The 15736-nt window shown below is 42.8% G+C and overlaps 1 protein-coding gene across 5 annotated transcripts in view; it reads right to left on the minus strand.

Moving 5' to 3' along the window:
- Positions 1-15736, minus strand: part of ADGRE2 (adhesion G protein-coupled receptor E2) — a 79220-nt gene that overhangs the window by 32822 nt on the left and 30662 nt on the right. For 2 of the 5 annotated variants that reach the window (XM_064280828.1, XM_023552311.2), the window contains one exon: positions 9818-10362. The exons of the other annotated variants lie outside the window; for them this stretch is intronic. In XM_064280828.1, the coding sequence (XP_064136898.1) occupies positions 10354-10362 (9 nt within the window). In that variant the 3' untranslated portion in view covers positions 9818-10353. Of the gene's footprint in view, positions 1-9817; positions 10363-15736 lie in introns of those variants that run through there. 5 annotated transcript variants of the gene reach the window in all.

A 15736-nucleotide genomic window follows, 5' to 3' on the forward strand; every position in this document is an offset into this window, starting at 1 on the left:
GTGGTTTGTCATTTGTATGATGTTGTGATCACTTCTGTGATGAGATTTGAGATTTGTAGTTAGGTGTCTTAGTTCTTTTAGGGCTGCTCCCAATGTCAAATCTGATTTACATAAAATAGCAATCACAGCAGTCTTCCAGGATGCTGGTTCTCCCTTCCGAAACGTGTTCCTCAACTTTGCAGTAAAATGTGTTTTCTCTGGGTACTCCATGTGTGGGCCTGTGGGTCTAACCTGATAAATCCACTCCAGCATGCCAATTTCCCTAAACCTTTGGGTACCTTCTTCTATGGTATACAAAGGCGAGTCTGGTACTTCAACTTGATTTAGTGTAGGCTACTGTGTAACCCATGCTTCATCAATCCTACCAAATAAACTATTAAATTCTTTTCTAACCTCTCCAGCTGAAATATTAAATGAAGTATTTGTGCTTAGTGAGCCCATATCATTAAATTATGACTGATCGACTTTATGTTCCTTGTACCATTATCTCACACCCTAATAGCCTTTCCCACACATATTCCCCAGGTTTCTGTTTGTACATATTCAAAATATCAAGCAGTTCTTTTGAAGTGTAGCATACCGCTTGGGTCACACTTTGTACTTCACTTTTTGGGGCTTGCTGGGACTTAAGTCTAGTTGTAGGTCTTAAAGCAAAAATGGGTGGTGCACATGTGTTCTGAGAACATTCAGGAATGTCTTATAAGGCATCTGCCTCTTGTGATGCCCCAGGCAATGACTCAGTTGCTGCCCCAGGCGATATCTCAGAGAAAGGTTCTTCAGACACAGTTGGGATAATCTCATCACATGGAGTTGAAGGGCCTAATGTTTTTCTTGGCAGGAGTGATTGAATGGAATTTAGGGATTTAGTGTCCCCAGATTCCTGATTATCTGCCCATATTTCCCCATTCCAAGTTTTGGGATCCCATTTTTTCCCAATCAATGCCCTCACTCTAACTTCAGGCACCATTGAAAACTGGGAATTCAACTGGCATTGTAATTCAGCCACTCTTATAATAAGACTCTGGGCTTGGTTTTTGCCAGCATTCACTCTGTTTCTATCAGAAATAAGGCTTTCTTTTAGGGAATAAGTGGCAACTTTGATGTCGTTTACGTGGTAATTGAGCTTTGAGTCTGAAGCCCTGAGCTCATCTCTTTCTTTCACCACTTGGTCTAGCGAAGGTAGGAACAACCATCAGCTTCCTTAAATTTCTAATTCTGACAGAAGTGTAGAAAAGTATCAAACATGCAATCACCCAGAGCCTCGCCACTCACCAATACCGGCTCCACTTATTGGTGGTGATATTTTGCGTATTTCTATTGCCACCTTACGCCATGAATTAGCGGTGCCCTGTTTACTACTGGAAGCAGAGTTACCAACATCTTTAAGACTATCACAATGGAGAATCGATTCAGAAAAAATCACCCTTACAATTTTGTTTCTCTAGAACCACTCTCGGTACCAAATGTTTAGCTGCAGGGGCTGACGGACACAGGATAAGCAGGTTAGATGGTAGGCTGCTGGCTCATGGGCTGTGGAGGCTGAGGAATCCAAGATCAACAGGTAAGATGGCAGGCTGCTGGCTCAAGCCCCAGTAATGGAGTTCAGACGACGGTGAGTCAAATGTAGGATCCAGAGCAAAAGAAAAGCCAGGAAGTTTTGCCAGAAAATCCATGTATATTGGATGCAGGCCATACTCCCAAGGAAACTCCCTTTCTACTGTTTGGCTGCTCATAGCAGATCTCATCATGGAAGAGATTATATTATATCAGATCTCATCAAAGAGGTGATTACATCATTACATAACTGCCAAACTACATCATAACTCCCAAACTGAAACAGGCTGCTCAGCCACATCTTGAACAGTACCAGTGCCATTTTTTTCCTCGCTTTTCCCTTCTTTCTTTTCTTTCCCTTCCCTAGCCTGTCTCTGTCTCCAAGTAGGATTTTTCTGTTAGCTCCTCCAAAAGCTTAAGTGTTAACCAATGTTTCCCCGTGGAAAACAAGTGATATCGATCTAAGCCTGTTGAAGAAGATGAAGGATGGTGCCAGCCACACCCTGAGCTGATGGGATACTGGCAGGAGAAGATGAACATGTTTGCGACGTGGCCACCGAAACCAAACAGAAGAAAGAGAATGCACATTCCACAAGTTCTTAAAACTTATGCCCTTTTCCCTTTAAAACCCTAGCTGGCCTGTAGTTTTGGGAGACAGACAGCTTTAGGAGGAGGTCATTCCCCTCTGTCTCCATATACTGGTATATCTAATAAAGTTCTTGCTACCCACCTCACCCCTGTCTCAAGAATTGGCTGTTTGTGGCAGATGGCTCTAACTCATGAAATTGTGGTAACAAAACCATTGAGAATCATGACTCAGCTAACTTGACACATAACCTTAACCATCACAGTACCCAACCAAAGGGGCGTTGGCTCTATTTGCAGGTACTTTAGATCTCACCCCTCTCTTTTGATCAGTTCTTCCTGATTTCAAGGCTCTGTCCTGCTAATTCATTGTAGGCTCCTCTCATATGCCCTGGAGCATATACGTAGACAAAGGACATGAGCCTGGAAGAGAAATCCTCAAAGAGAAGGCAGATTCTGTCATTGCCAGGGAGTGAAGATGCTGGGTCTGGGCAAAGGCAAACGGACTTGAGGACTTTCTCTTTAAGAGGTATTCCCTCCATTGGATGTGGTTGGAGTTCCTAAAATGTGTCCCTGTCATCAGCTATCTGCAAGTATTTGTCCTCATACACATAGGACCTTAGGTTTCATGAGGGATGGTTGGTGTAGATGACTGATTCCTCAGGGGTCCTGGGAGATGAAGGAGGAAGGCTGAGCTCCTGGCTGAAGAAGCGTGGTTGGCGGAGCCATGGGGATGCTGAAGAAACCAGGGGCTGTAGGACCAGAAGCTGCTTGGCTGGAGACAGTAGTCATGTGTGCAGGGGTGGGAGTTGGAGCTGGATTTCCTGGCTCTGTCACCTCTCTGTTTTTCTACTCCAGGGCTCTCTGTGCTGCTTCTGTTCACATTGTGAGTCACAGTCATGAGCGCTGGAGGTGAGGTTCCCCAGCCAGACCATGAGCGACATCACCGGGGAGTGAATCCTGAGTCTGGGTCCCTGTCAACTGGGGGGTGGGGTGGGGTGGGGAAGGAGGCTTATTCTTCAAGTAAGTCTGAGACTTTCTTCCTCTGGAGATAAGAGAGATTGCCCCTTCCTTCCCAAAAGTCTAGAGTTCTCTGAGCTCTTTCTCTCCGGAAGGCAGTCACCCCTCCTCCCCCTCCATCCCTTTTCTGGTCCCCATCTGACAGCTGGCATCCTCCATTCCTGGGTCCCCTGACTGAAATCTCAATCCCCACAGTGGACTGTGCCCAGTGGTGCACTAAGAGATCTAAATGTGTCAGTGTCATCGCCTGTTGGTGTGACCTGGGTTTCAGTTCTCTGAGGGGAGATCATCACCAGCTCCACAAGGACTGTGAAGGTATAGAGATTTGTGGGTGGTGGAGGGTGTGCCAGACATTGTGGAGCATCCAGAGTCCTCAACCCTGGGAGAAGCAGCATAGCTTTTTTTTGGTCAATGATTTTGCCAAGGATAAGAGAGAGAAGACAGGGCAAGGGAAGATGAAGGAGGAGGGCAATCAGGTTTCATGACCAATAGTTACACCTCCAGAGCGCCTAACAACAACAACTACTCAATAGGTAGAGTGTTGAGAGCTTCAACAGTGGAGCTGGTTCATTTGGGTTTGAAGTCAGGCTCTACCTCCAACTAGCTCTCTGCATTTAGAAAATTATTTGACCTCTCTTTACCTCAGTTTGTCTCTATCTTTTAATTGGAGATAATCATTGTATCAAGCCTACATAGATTGTGTGAGATTTAAATTTACACGTGTACAGCACAGGGAAAGACTGGCTCAGAGTAAGTCCTCAACAAGCAGAAGCTATGATCATCATTACTGCTGTTATTCTTATTGTCATAGCGCAAAGGAAGGGGACAAATAGAGGAAGCATCAGGAAGAGAGGGCAACATGGACCTGGACAGTCAACACTCGTCTACTGGCTCGAGCTCAAGGGAACTCCTGCCCTACTCACGACCGTGGTTTCTCTCCTCATATTTGCAGAGTAATTATGCTTATAAGGACATCACAAACATGTCCGTTGAGACCCTCACAGCATCCTCGAGAGGCAAGTAGAGCCAACATCGGTTTGTAAATGACCAAAGTGGGGCTCAGAGAGGTTGAGTGACTTGTCCAAGGTCACACAGCTAACAAAGTGGTTGAACCTAGATCCAGGTCTAGAACGATGTTTTTATTCTTTAACAGTGGTGGATGGAAAAGAAAACAGTACTACTTTTACACCAAGAAATGCTCTTCATCTACTCCAGTCTTAGATTCATATCCACCGATAAAGGAAAATATTCCTAATATGCTTGAGAGGATGAGAAAACATACCCCATAAGTTTTACAGTAGTCTGTGTGGTAGAGTTATGGGTGATTCTCTTTGTTTTCATTTTATATTTTCTCCACTTTCTCGGTGTCCATGTGCTTAATATTTGGAAAAGCTAAACTTAGGAAAAAATGTGATTGTGTCCACCGCCCAGCCATGTGTGAGCACAGAGATATTCCTGGAGGTCACTCTGTGCCTTGGCACGTGTGTACCCACGGAGATTTGCAGGGTGGTGACACGGAAGGAACTTCTTGCTGCACAAGGAAGTGGATTCAGCTCTCCTCTGGGAGAATGCTTGTGGGCTTAAGGAATTTCCCATCATCATTTTTTACTCCCCTCCCCCATACCTCCATGCAGAGAAGGCACCTTGGACCCTGGAGAGGCCCGGACAGCTGCCCTGACTCACCATGACCTCCTGAGCCCTTTGAGGCTCTAAAGTTTTTGTCTCATAATTCAATGTACAAGAAAAATATTCTGCTCGTGCGTGTGATTCATTTCTGTGTGTTTGGTTCTTACAAAGCTGTTTTTGTTTTCAGCCGCGGGTGTGCACCCTCTGCTCTGTGCATCCCTGAGCTTCTCAAAAGGGACCTGGCTCCTGGGCATCTTCTCACGCTTACACAACAGAGAGAGATAAGATACCAGGAAACACCCCCAGTGACTCAGAGCTGTGGCAACATTTGTGCAGCTTCCCTATTTCTTACACACAGCCTTCTCAGAGAAGGGGGGACTCCCCTATCTATGGAGACAGCAAGACCCCTACTCCCTGATTTGTGCTGTTGTGGGAACAAGTTTCTTCACACTGGGGTACCTTGAAAAGGCTGGCCAGCTGCCTCACATTCTGTGAATGACATTGGGAACGGGAGCAGAGCCTGGTCCATGAGGGGGAAGTTGTATTGGGGCCCCTGTGAGAAAGGGAGGGGAGAGCTGTGGTGGGGGGAGGGGTGCAGCAGCCTGGGGACAGCAGCCTGACCATCAGGCTTTATCTTCAGGTAGAGTTGTGGGTGTGGGCCTTGGCGGCACCAGGGCTGTGACTCCCCCACTTGCTGTTCATCGAGTACCATATCAGTGCTAGAAACCCATCCCCAGTCCCCAAGGGTACAAACAGTACCACAGGAAGGGTCTAGAGCCTGGCCTAGGGCCTGTGTCCTCCTGTTCAGACTTGGGAGGGGGCTGTAGACCTTCTGCCAGTCCCTGCAGAGCCCACATGTCTGGTTTTGATGCCCTCAGGCCAAGCCAGAGAGCAGGGAGGGGCTGAGTGGTCAGCAGCTGGGCCTAGCCCAGTCCAGGAGAGCCCCTGGGACTGGATTTCTGTCCAGGCCCCACAACAGGGTCAGTTGAGGGCAGGGGTCTCTACCCCCAGGGGACTCGTATGTATAGGAGTTGACTCCGTGCCTTGTGTCCCAGACATTAACAAGGGTGGACCATCCAAGACAGTGTCCTGTGGAATATTTGCTGACTGCTGTAACGTGGAGGGGAGCTACCACTACATGTGCATTCCCAGTGAGCTCAGAAGTCATTTCTGAGGCAAAAACTTTCAGGAATGAGACTGACAACACATGTCATGGTATGAACACCCACCGTCCTCAATTTCCCCCTCCTCCAGACCTCTTCCCGCAGCCTCCAGGGGCAGGGCCCTCACTACACATCAAGTTACTGCGTTTGAGATGGGACAAGAGTGCTGTGGGTCCATCCTACTAGCCCAGACACACAGGGGACATTAAAGCACAGACACAGACCCTGGGACCAGCCTTTGATGTTGTTAGGTGCCGTCGATGTGGTTCCAACTCATAGCAACACTATGTACAACAGAGGGAAACACTGCCTGGTCCTGCGCCATCCTTGAAGTCATTGTTATGCTTGATCCCATTGTTGCAGCCACTGTGTCAATCCATCTCGTTGAGGGTCTTCCTCTTTTTGCCTGACCCTCTACATTTTTTTTTTTTCCTACATTACCAAGGATGATGTCCTTCTCCAGGGACTGATACCTCTTGATAACATGTTCAAACTATGTGAGACACAGTCTCACCATCCTTGCTTCTAAGGAGCATTCTGGTGGTACTTCTTCTAAGACAGGTTTGTTCTTTCTTTGGCAGTCCATGGTATATTCAATATTTTTCTCCAACACCACACTTCAAAGAAGGCAATCTTCTTTGGTCTTCCTTATTCATCATCTAGCTTTTGCATGCACATGAGGCAATTGAAAGCACCATGGCTTAGGTCAGGCGCACCTTAGTCTTCAAGATGACATCTTTGCTTTTTAACACTTGAAAGAGGTCTTTTGCAGCAGAGTTGCCCAATGCAATGCGTCTTTTGATTCCTTGACTGCTGCTTCCATGAGTGTTGATTGTGGATCCAAGCAAAATGAAATCCTTCACAACTTCAATCTTTTCTCCATTTATTATGACGTTGCTTATTGGTCCCATTGTGATGACTTTTGTTTTCTTCATGTTGAGGTGTAAGCCACACTGAAGGCTGTGGTCTTTGAGTTTCATCAGTAAGTCTTTCAAGTCTTCTTCACTTTCAGCAATCAAGGTTGTGTCACCTGTATAACTCAGGTTATTAATGAGTCTTCCTCCAATCCTGGTGCCTGGCTCTTCTTCATATAGTCCAGCTTCTTGGATTATTTGTTCAGCATACAGGTTAAACAGGTATGGCGAAAGGATACAACCTTGACACACAGCTTTGCTGACTTTGAACCACGCAGTAGCCCGTGTTCTGTTTGAACGACTGCCTCTTGATGTATGTACAGGTTCCTCATGAGCACAATCAAGTGCTCTGGAATTCCCATTCTTCGTAATGTTATCCATAATTTGTTATGACCCACACAGTCTTTGCATAGTCAGTAAAACACAGGTTGACATATTTCTGGTATTCTCTGCTTTCAGCTAGAATCCATCTGACATTAGCGATGACATCCCTGGTTCCACGTTCTCTTCAGAATCCAGTTTGAATTTCCGGTAGCTCCCTGTAGGTATAGTGCTGCAGCCGCTTTTGAATGATCTTCAGCAAAATTTTACTTTCGTGTGATAGTAGTGATATTTTTAGATAAATTCTGCATTAAGTTGAATTAGCTTTCTTTGGAATAGGCATAAAAGATGGATCCCTTCCAGTCAATTGTCTTCCAGTCAACTGACTTCCAGTCAAGGTAGTTGTCTTCCAAATTTCTTGGCATAAACCAGTGAGCACTTCCAGTGCTGCTTCCATTTGTTGAAACATCTCAATTGGTATTCCGTCAATTTCTGGAACGTTGTTTTTTGCCAGTGCCTTCAGTGCAGCTTGGGATTCTTCCTTTAGTACCATCAGTTCCTGATCATATGCTACCTCCTCAAATGTTTGAATGCTCACCAATTCTTTTTGGTATTGTGACTGTGTATTCCTTCCATTTTCTTTTGATCCTTCCTGCAGTCATTTAATATTTTCTCTGTAGAACCCTGCAGTATTGCAACTTGAGGTTTGAATTTTTTCTTCAGTTCTTTCAGCTAGAGAGATACTAACCGTGTTCTTCCCTTTTGGTTTTCTAACTGCAGGTCTTTGCACTTGTCATTATAATACTTTAATTTTTCTTCTTGAGCTGCCATTTGAAATCTTCTGTTCAGCTCTTTTACTTCATCTTTCTTCCTTTTGCTTTAGCTAGGCCAAGTTCAAGAGCAATTTTCATAGTCTCTTCTGACATCCATTTTGGTCTTTTATTTCTTTCCTATCTTTTTAATGACCTCTTGCTTTCTTCATGTAAGATGTCTGCTGGGAGCCAGGCTGCAAGGGCGGCCCCTCTGCACCCACTGCCCCCAGCATAAACATTGAAGAATTCCTGAAAAGTCAGGAGGAGCCAGGCTGCAAGGGCGGCCCCTCTGCACCCACTGCCCCCAGCATAAACATCGAAGAATTCCTGAAAAGTCAGGAATATCTCTGTCATCTGTGTTATGTTTCTGTTTCATTTTCAGCCTGTGTATAGCAGAATGTATAAGCATAAAATTCCATTATAGATTCAGGGACCTTTGGAGGGGGGCGTCCTACTCATAATCCCCTGGTAAAATCCCGGGTAGGGACAGCCCGTGTATTACCTGAGGATCAACATGAAGTTGTCTTAGGGGGAGAACGAATAGTTCAACTATGGAAAACAAAAACAGGATGGTGGAATCCTGGTATTTACCGAGGCCCTTTTGTGATTAAACCACCACCCACACATGATCCCATAAAAGTGGAAAAACAAAAGGCAGTGAGTTCTCTCAGCCGATTTCTCAGCCAATTACAGGTCGACCTTCTCGTCTACCCCGCTCACTGCTGCGCTTGACTGGTCTTTGGGTATAGAGATTGGGCTAATTGTCCTTGGCATAATCGTGGACAATATGACGTAACCCAAAGTGGCTGGACTTCAAGAACTTGGCCACCCTGGACAAGATGGACAAAGCCTATGTGGCAATGGTTTTGCAAAAAGATTAATTGTTATAAAAACTGTGGAAGGTATTGCAAGATTAAGCATAAGTGTAAAGCAGTATGAAGTCAATTGTTACTTTAAATCAACTAAACAAAAACTCATTGTATTTGTGTGTGCATGCAGAACTGTACTATGTGTCACTTGGAAAATTATGTCTCTGGGAAATGATGTTATACTGCCCCTTTGTTGATCATGCGATGTTATGCTTTTGTAAGCTTATGATATAAAAGACCATGTAAAAAATAAAGAGCAGAGGCTTTCTTTTTCTGCAGAATGAAAATATAAGACACACTACCTCTCATTCTTTTTCGCCAAACTCTACCCCTCCTCTGGTGACCCTGTTCTTTGCTGAGGCTGGCCCCCGGCAGATGTCCTTGATGTCCTTCCACATCTTGTCTGGTGTTCAGTCATTAGTGTTCAACATGTCAAATGTATTCTTGAGATGATCTCTACATTCAGGTGGGATATAGTCAAGGTCGTACTTTGTCTCCAGTGAACTTGTTCTAATTTTCTTCGTTTCAGAGTTTTGGTTCATTGCTTTTACTTTTTGGTTCCAGTGATTAAGGAGGTGTCCCTTACCTGGAGATCATAATTCTTGAAATCACATATCTTTCCTTTCATCATTTTAGTAATTTTGTTTTCAATTTTTAGACTTGCAGTCCATAACCCTATATGTGTGCATCTTCAAGACCTCATGGCCATATAGATTGCTCTTTCGGGAAAGCAGAAAGGCACAGTGGAAAGAGCATTTGATCAGGACACCAAGGAGTCCTGCAAGCCATTCCTCTGACGTGGAACTTAGTGCACATTCCTGGTCTGGGTTTAGAAATTTTCTGCATCACGATGTAAGGATGAAAGAAGACAGTGCCTGTGAAATGGTTTATAGTTCAATTGCCCAGGTGTAGAGACGCCATTTAGAGGAATCTTTTGACCTCTGAGTCAACTCTAGAAGAAAGTATCACTTTATTTCCCTCTGAAAGCTCCATGAAGGCAGGACCTGTGAACTCTGCCTTGGATATGGTAAATAACTAGTATTTTTGAATGAGTGAAAATGAACTAGAAACAGAGAACAAAGAAATGAAGAAATCTAGACAGTGGTGTGAACATTCTAGTCCTTTTGGATGTTGTTTGTATAAAAGTTCTTCGAGTTGCTTTTCCTGCTTCTAGACTCTCGGCATTTAGACAAATCTTTGTAGGAAGGGGACAGCTGTAGAATAGAGCTTAACTCAAAGTGACCAAGGAATAGAGCCATACGTTACCATCTATATGCTGAGAGTTTGCTGACACAGTGTAGGACACAGAAAAGTCCAGATTCAGCAGGATTTGGGTGTCAAACTTGTCCTCCATGATTTCCTTCACATTGCTGACATGATAAATTTCTTGGAAAAATACACCACAGAGTTGTTCGTTTCCTACTTCATGGTTCAAACAATGGCATTTCCAATTTTCCACGGGACAAGGGATGTAGTTCAGAAGAGCTTTCTAATTAACCTGAAAGATAAGTTTTGGAAATGATATGTAAGAGTGTAGAAAGAAGTTTTTAAGTCCTCAGTGTAAAAAGAACTCTGAGATTTAGGAAGTCTTTAGTTATATAGTTTCTTTTCCAGCTAGATTTGTCAGGCTAGGCTCAAGGGGCCATGTCAGATTGCGTTTTGCTAGATTGTGGTCTTTCTTAGAAGTCTCCCTCCTCAGTGTTTCCTAAGTCTGAAGCTACAGAAGATAAGAACGATTATGTGGAGGACAAAAGTGACCAATCCATTTCAACATTTATGTCCTGATACCTCTGCTTCAGGGTTTGCGAAAGGTTGCTTTATGTACCAAAAAGTCTGCTGCCATTGAGGTGACTCTGACTCATGGCAACCCCAAGTGTTACAGAGTAGAACTGGTGCATAAGGTTTTCTTGGCTACTCTTGTATGGAAGCAGACTGCTAGGCCCTTCTCCTGTGATGCCACTGAATGAGTCTGAACTGCCACCTCTCGGTTAGTAGAGAAGTGCAAATCATTTGTGTCACCCAGAGGCCTCTGCTTTAAGTATGGAGTTATAAAAGAGGGCACTGAAGATAAAATTACATTAAGCAATGGATTTGTTTGATCCTTTTTTTTTTCAGCATAGATACTAGAAATACTGGATCAGATCACTTGAATTTTAAAAGTCTTCATCGACAGTATCTGATGCCATTACTCCATTTCTTTAGATAGAAAATACTGTATCTTTCCTTCAATGTGTGTATCATCTCTGCAGGAGCATGGTGGGGTTGGGAATATAAATATTTTTTCAAAAGTTTATAATATGAGGCAGATATTGATAGTGTTACACTGTTGTTGTTGTTGATGTTAGGTGCCGTTGAGTTGGCTCTGAGTCATGGCGACCCAATGCACAACAGAACGAAACACTGCCCGGTCCTGTGCCATCCTTACAATTGTTTTTATGCTTGAGCTCATTGTTGCAGCCACTGCGTCAATCCACATCGTTGAGAGACTCCCTCTTTTCTTCTGACCCCGTACTCTGCCAAGCATGATGTCCTTCTCCAAGGACTGATCCCTCCTGACAACATGTCCAAAGTATGTAAGACGCAGTCTCACCATCCTTGCTTCTAAGGAGCATTCTGGCTGTACTTCTTCCAAGACAGAATTGTTCATTCTTTTGGCAGCCCATGGTATATTCAGTGTTCTTCGCCAACACCACAATTCAAAGGCGTCAATTCTTCTTCGGTGTTTCTCATTCATTGTCCAGCTTTCACGGGCACATGATGCAGTTGAAAATACCATGGCTTGGGGCAGGTGCACCTTAGTCTTCAAGGTGACATCTTTGCTCTTCAACACTTTAAAGAGGTCCTTTGCAGCAGATTTACCCTATGCAATGCGTCTTTTGATTTCTTGACTGCTGCTTCCATGGCTGTTGATTGTGGATCCAAGTAAAATGAAATCCTCGACAACTTCAATCTTTTCTCCATTTATCATGATGTTGCTCATTGCGCCTGTTGTGAGGATTTTTGTTTTCTTTGTTTTGAGGTGCAATCCAAACTGAAGGCTGTGGTCTTTGATCTTCATTAGTAAGTGCTTCAAGGCCTCTTCACATTCAGCAAGCAAGGTCGTGTCATCTGCGTAACACAGGTTGTTAATGAGTCTTCCTCCAATCCTGATGCCCCGTTCTTCTTCATATAGTCCAGCTTCTCTTGTTAGTTGCTCAGCATACAGATTGAATAGGTGTGGTGAAAGAATGCAACCCTGACGCACATCTTTCCTAACTTTAAACCAATCAGTATCCCCTTGTTCTGTCTGAACAACTGCTTCTTGATCTCTGTAAAGGTTCCTCATGAGCACAATTAAGTGTTCTGGGATTCCCATTCTTCGCAACATTATCCATAGTTTGTTATGATCCACACAGTCGAATGCCTTTGCACAGTCAATAAAGCATAGGTAAACATCCTTCTGGTATTCTCTGCTTTCAGCCAGGATCCATCTGACATCAGCAATGATATCCCTGGTTCCACGTCCTCTTCTGAAAGTGGACTGAATTTCTGGCAGTTCCCTGTTGAAATACTGCTGCAGGCCTTTTTGAATGATCTTTAGCATAATTTTGCTTACGTGTGATATTAATGATATTGTTCTATAATTTCTGCATTCGGTTGGATCACCCTTCTTGGGAATAGGCATAAATATGGATCTCTTCCAGTCAGTTGGCCAGGAAGCTGTCTTCCAAAATCCAAAACACTGGGATAATACAAAATATCTTCTCTGTTCATAATGCCATCAACATAGAAATTAATGACAGGAAGAATAAGGAAATAAAATCAATTGAAGGAAACTGAATAACACTCTCTTTAAAAACTACTGGATAATAGAAGCAATCAGAGATGGAATAAAAAAATTCCTAGAATCAAGCGAGAATGAAAACACTTCATACCAAAACCATGGGACACAGCAAAGGAGCCCTCAGAGGTCAATTTATAGCAATAGATGCACACAAAAGAAAGGGACAAAATCAAAATATTAGCTACACAACTTGAACAATTCAAAAGAGAACAGCAAAAGAAGCTCACAGCCACCAGACGAAAGGAAATAATAAAAATCAGAGCAGAAACAAATGAAATAGAGAATAGAAAAACAATAGAAAGAGTCAACAAAACCAAAAGTTGGTTCTTTGAAAGGATCAACAAAATCGACAAACCACTGGCCATACTGACGAAAGATAACCAGGAGAAGATGCAAATGACCCAAATGAGAAATGAAATGGGGGACATTACAACAGACTCAACTGAAATGAAAAGGATCATAAGAGAGTACCGTGAAAAAGTGTACTTCAACAAATTGGAAAACCTAGAGGAAATGGACAAATTTCTAGAAACACACTGCCTACCCAAACTAACACAAAATGATGCTGAAAATCTGAACAGACCCATAACAAGAAAAGAAATCGAAAAGGTAATAAGAAAACTCCCAACAGCAAAAAAATGCCCTGGCCCAGATGACTTTACTTGAGAATTCTACCAAACAGTGACAGGCGAGCTTACACCAGTACTTCTCCAACTATTTCAGAACATAGAAAAGGAGGTGATACTTCTGACTTCATTCTATGAAGACAGCATAATCCTGATACCAAAACCAGGCAAAGAAACCACAAAATAAGAAAATTACAGGCCAATGTCTCTCATGAATATAGATGCAACAATTCTCAACAAAATTCTAGCCAATAGAATTCAGCATCATATCAAAAAGTAATACATCACGACCAAGCAGGATTCATACGAGGTATATGCGAGGATGGTTCAACATTAGAAAATCAATCAACATAATCCATCACAAAAATAAAATGAAAGAATGACATGATCATCTCAATCAATGTGGAATAGGCATTCGACAAAGTCCAACACCCATTGCTGATAAAAACTCTATGTAAAATAGGTACAGAAGGAAAATTTCTCAACATGATAAAGGGCATATATGCAAATCCAATGGCGAACATCATTATTAATGGAGAGAGGCTGAAAAACATACCCCTTGAGAACAGGAACAAGACAAGGATGCCCTTTATCACCACTCCTATTCAACATTGTGTTGAAGTCCTAGCTAGAGCAATAAGGCAAGAAACAGAAATAAAGGGTATCCAAATTGGTAATGAAGAAGCTAAACTCTCCCTATTGGAGGGTGATATGATACTAAAAAATAGATAAACCAAAAGACTCCATGAGAAAACTACTGGAACTAATAGAAAGATTCAGGGGAGCAGCAGGACACAATATAAACACACACAAAAATCAGTTGGATTCCTATACACCAATAAAGAGAATGATGAAAAGGAAATCAGGACAACAATACCATTTATAAGAGCCCCTAAAAAAATAAAAAACTGGGAGTAAGTTTAACCAGGGATGTAAAAGACATATACAAAGAAAACTACAAAACATTACTGCAAGAAACCAAAAAAGATCTACATAAATGGAAAAACATACCCTACTCATGGATAGATAGACTCAACATTGTAAAAATGACAGTTCTTCCCAAAGCAATTTAAAATACAAGGCAATACCGATCCAAATACCAACAACATTCTTTAAAGAGCTGGAGAAACTTATCATTAACTGTATATGGAAAGGGAAGAAACCCCGGATAAGTAAAGCACTATTGAAGAAGAAGAAAAAAGTAGGGGGACTTGCACTACCTGACCTCAGAACCTTCTATACAGCTTCGGTAGTCAAAGCAGCCTGGTACTAGTACAACAGCAGATTCATCGACCAATGGAACAGAATTCAGAACCCAGATGTAAATCCATTCACCTATGGTCACCTGATCTTCAGTAAGGGCCTGAAGTTCACCAAGTGGGGAAAAGACAATCTTTTTAACAAATGGTGCTGGCAAAACTGGGTGTCCATATGCAAAAAAAAAAAAGGAACAGGACCCTAACTCACACTGTATACCAAAAGTAACTCAAAATGGATCAAAGACCTAAATATAAAGCCCAAAATGATGAAGTTCATAGAAAAAAAAAATAGGATCAATGTTAGAGACCTTTATACACAGCATTAACAGGATATGAACCACAACTAACAACACACAAGCTCCAGAGGATAAGCTAGATAACTGGGAACTTCTAAAAATTAAACACTTATGCTCATCAAAAGGCTTCACCGAGAGAGTAAAAAGAGAGTCTACAGAGTGGAAAAAAATTTTGGCTATTAAAAATCAAAGGGCAGCTTGAGAAGACAAAGTGAAGTGTTATAATGACACGTGCAAAGAGCTGGAAATGGAAAACCAAAAGGGAAGAAACACTCGGTGTTTCTCAAGCTGAAAGAATTGAAGAAAAAATTCAAGCCTCGAGTTGAAATAGTGAAGGATTCCATGGGGAAAATATTAAACGACGCAGGAAACATCAAAAGAAGATGAAAGGAAAACACAGAGTCGTTATACCAAAAAGAACTAGTCAATGTTCAACCATTTCAAGAGGTGGCATACGATCAGGAACCGATGGTACTGAAGGAAGCAGTCCAAGCTACTCTGAAGACATCAGCGAAAAAGAAGGCTCCAGGAATTGATGCGATATCAACTGAGGTGTTTCAACAAACGGATGTAGCGCTGGAGGTGGTCACTCATCTATGCCAAGAAATATGGAAGACAGCTTCCTAGCCAACTGACTGGAAGAGATCCATAATTATGCCTATTTCCAAGAAGGGTGATCCAACCGAATGTGGAAATTACAGAACATTATCATTAATACCTAACGCAAGCAAAACTTTGCTGAAGATCATTCAAAAACGGCTGCAGCAGTATTTCAACAGGGAACTGCCAGAAATTCAGGCCAGTTTCAGAAGAGGACATGGAACCAGGGATATCATTGCTGATGTCAGATGGATCCTGGCTGAAAGCA

This window comes from Loxodonta africana, chromosome 3, assembly GCF_030014295.1.
Source record: "Loxodonta africana isolate mLoxAfr1 chromosome 3, mLoxAfr1.hap2, whole genome shotgun sequence".
Lineage (NCBI taxonomy): Eukaryota > Metazoa > Chordata > Mammalia > Proboscidea > Elephantidae > Loxodonta > Loxodonta africana.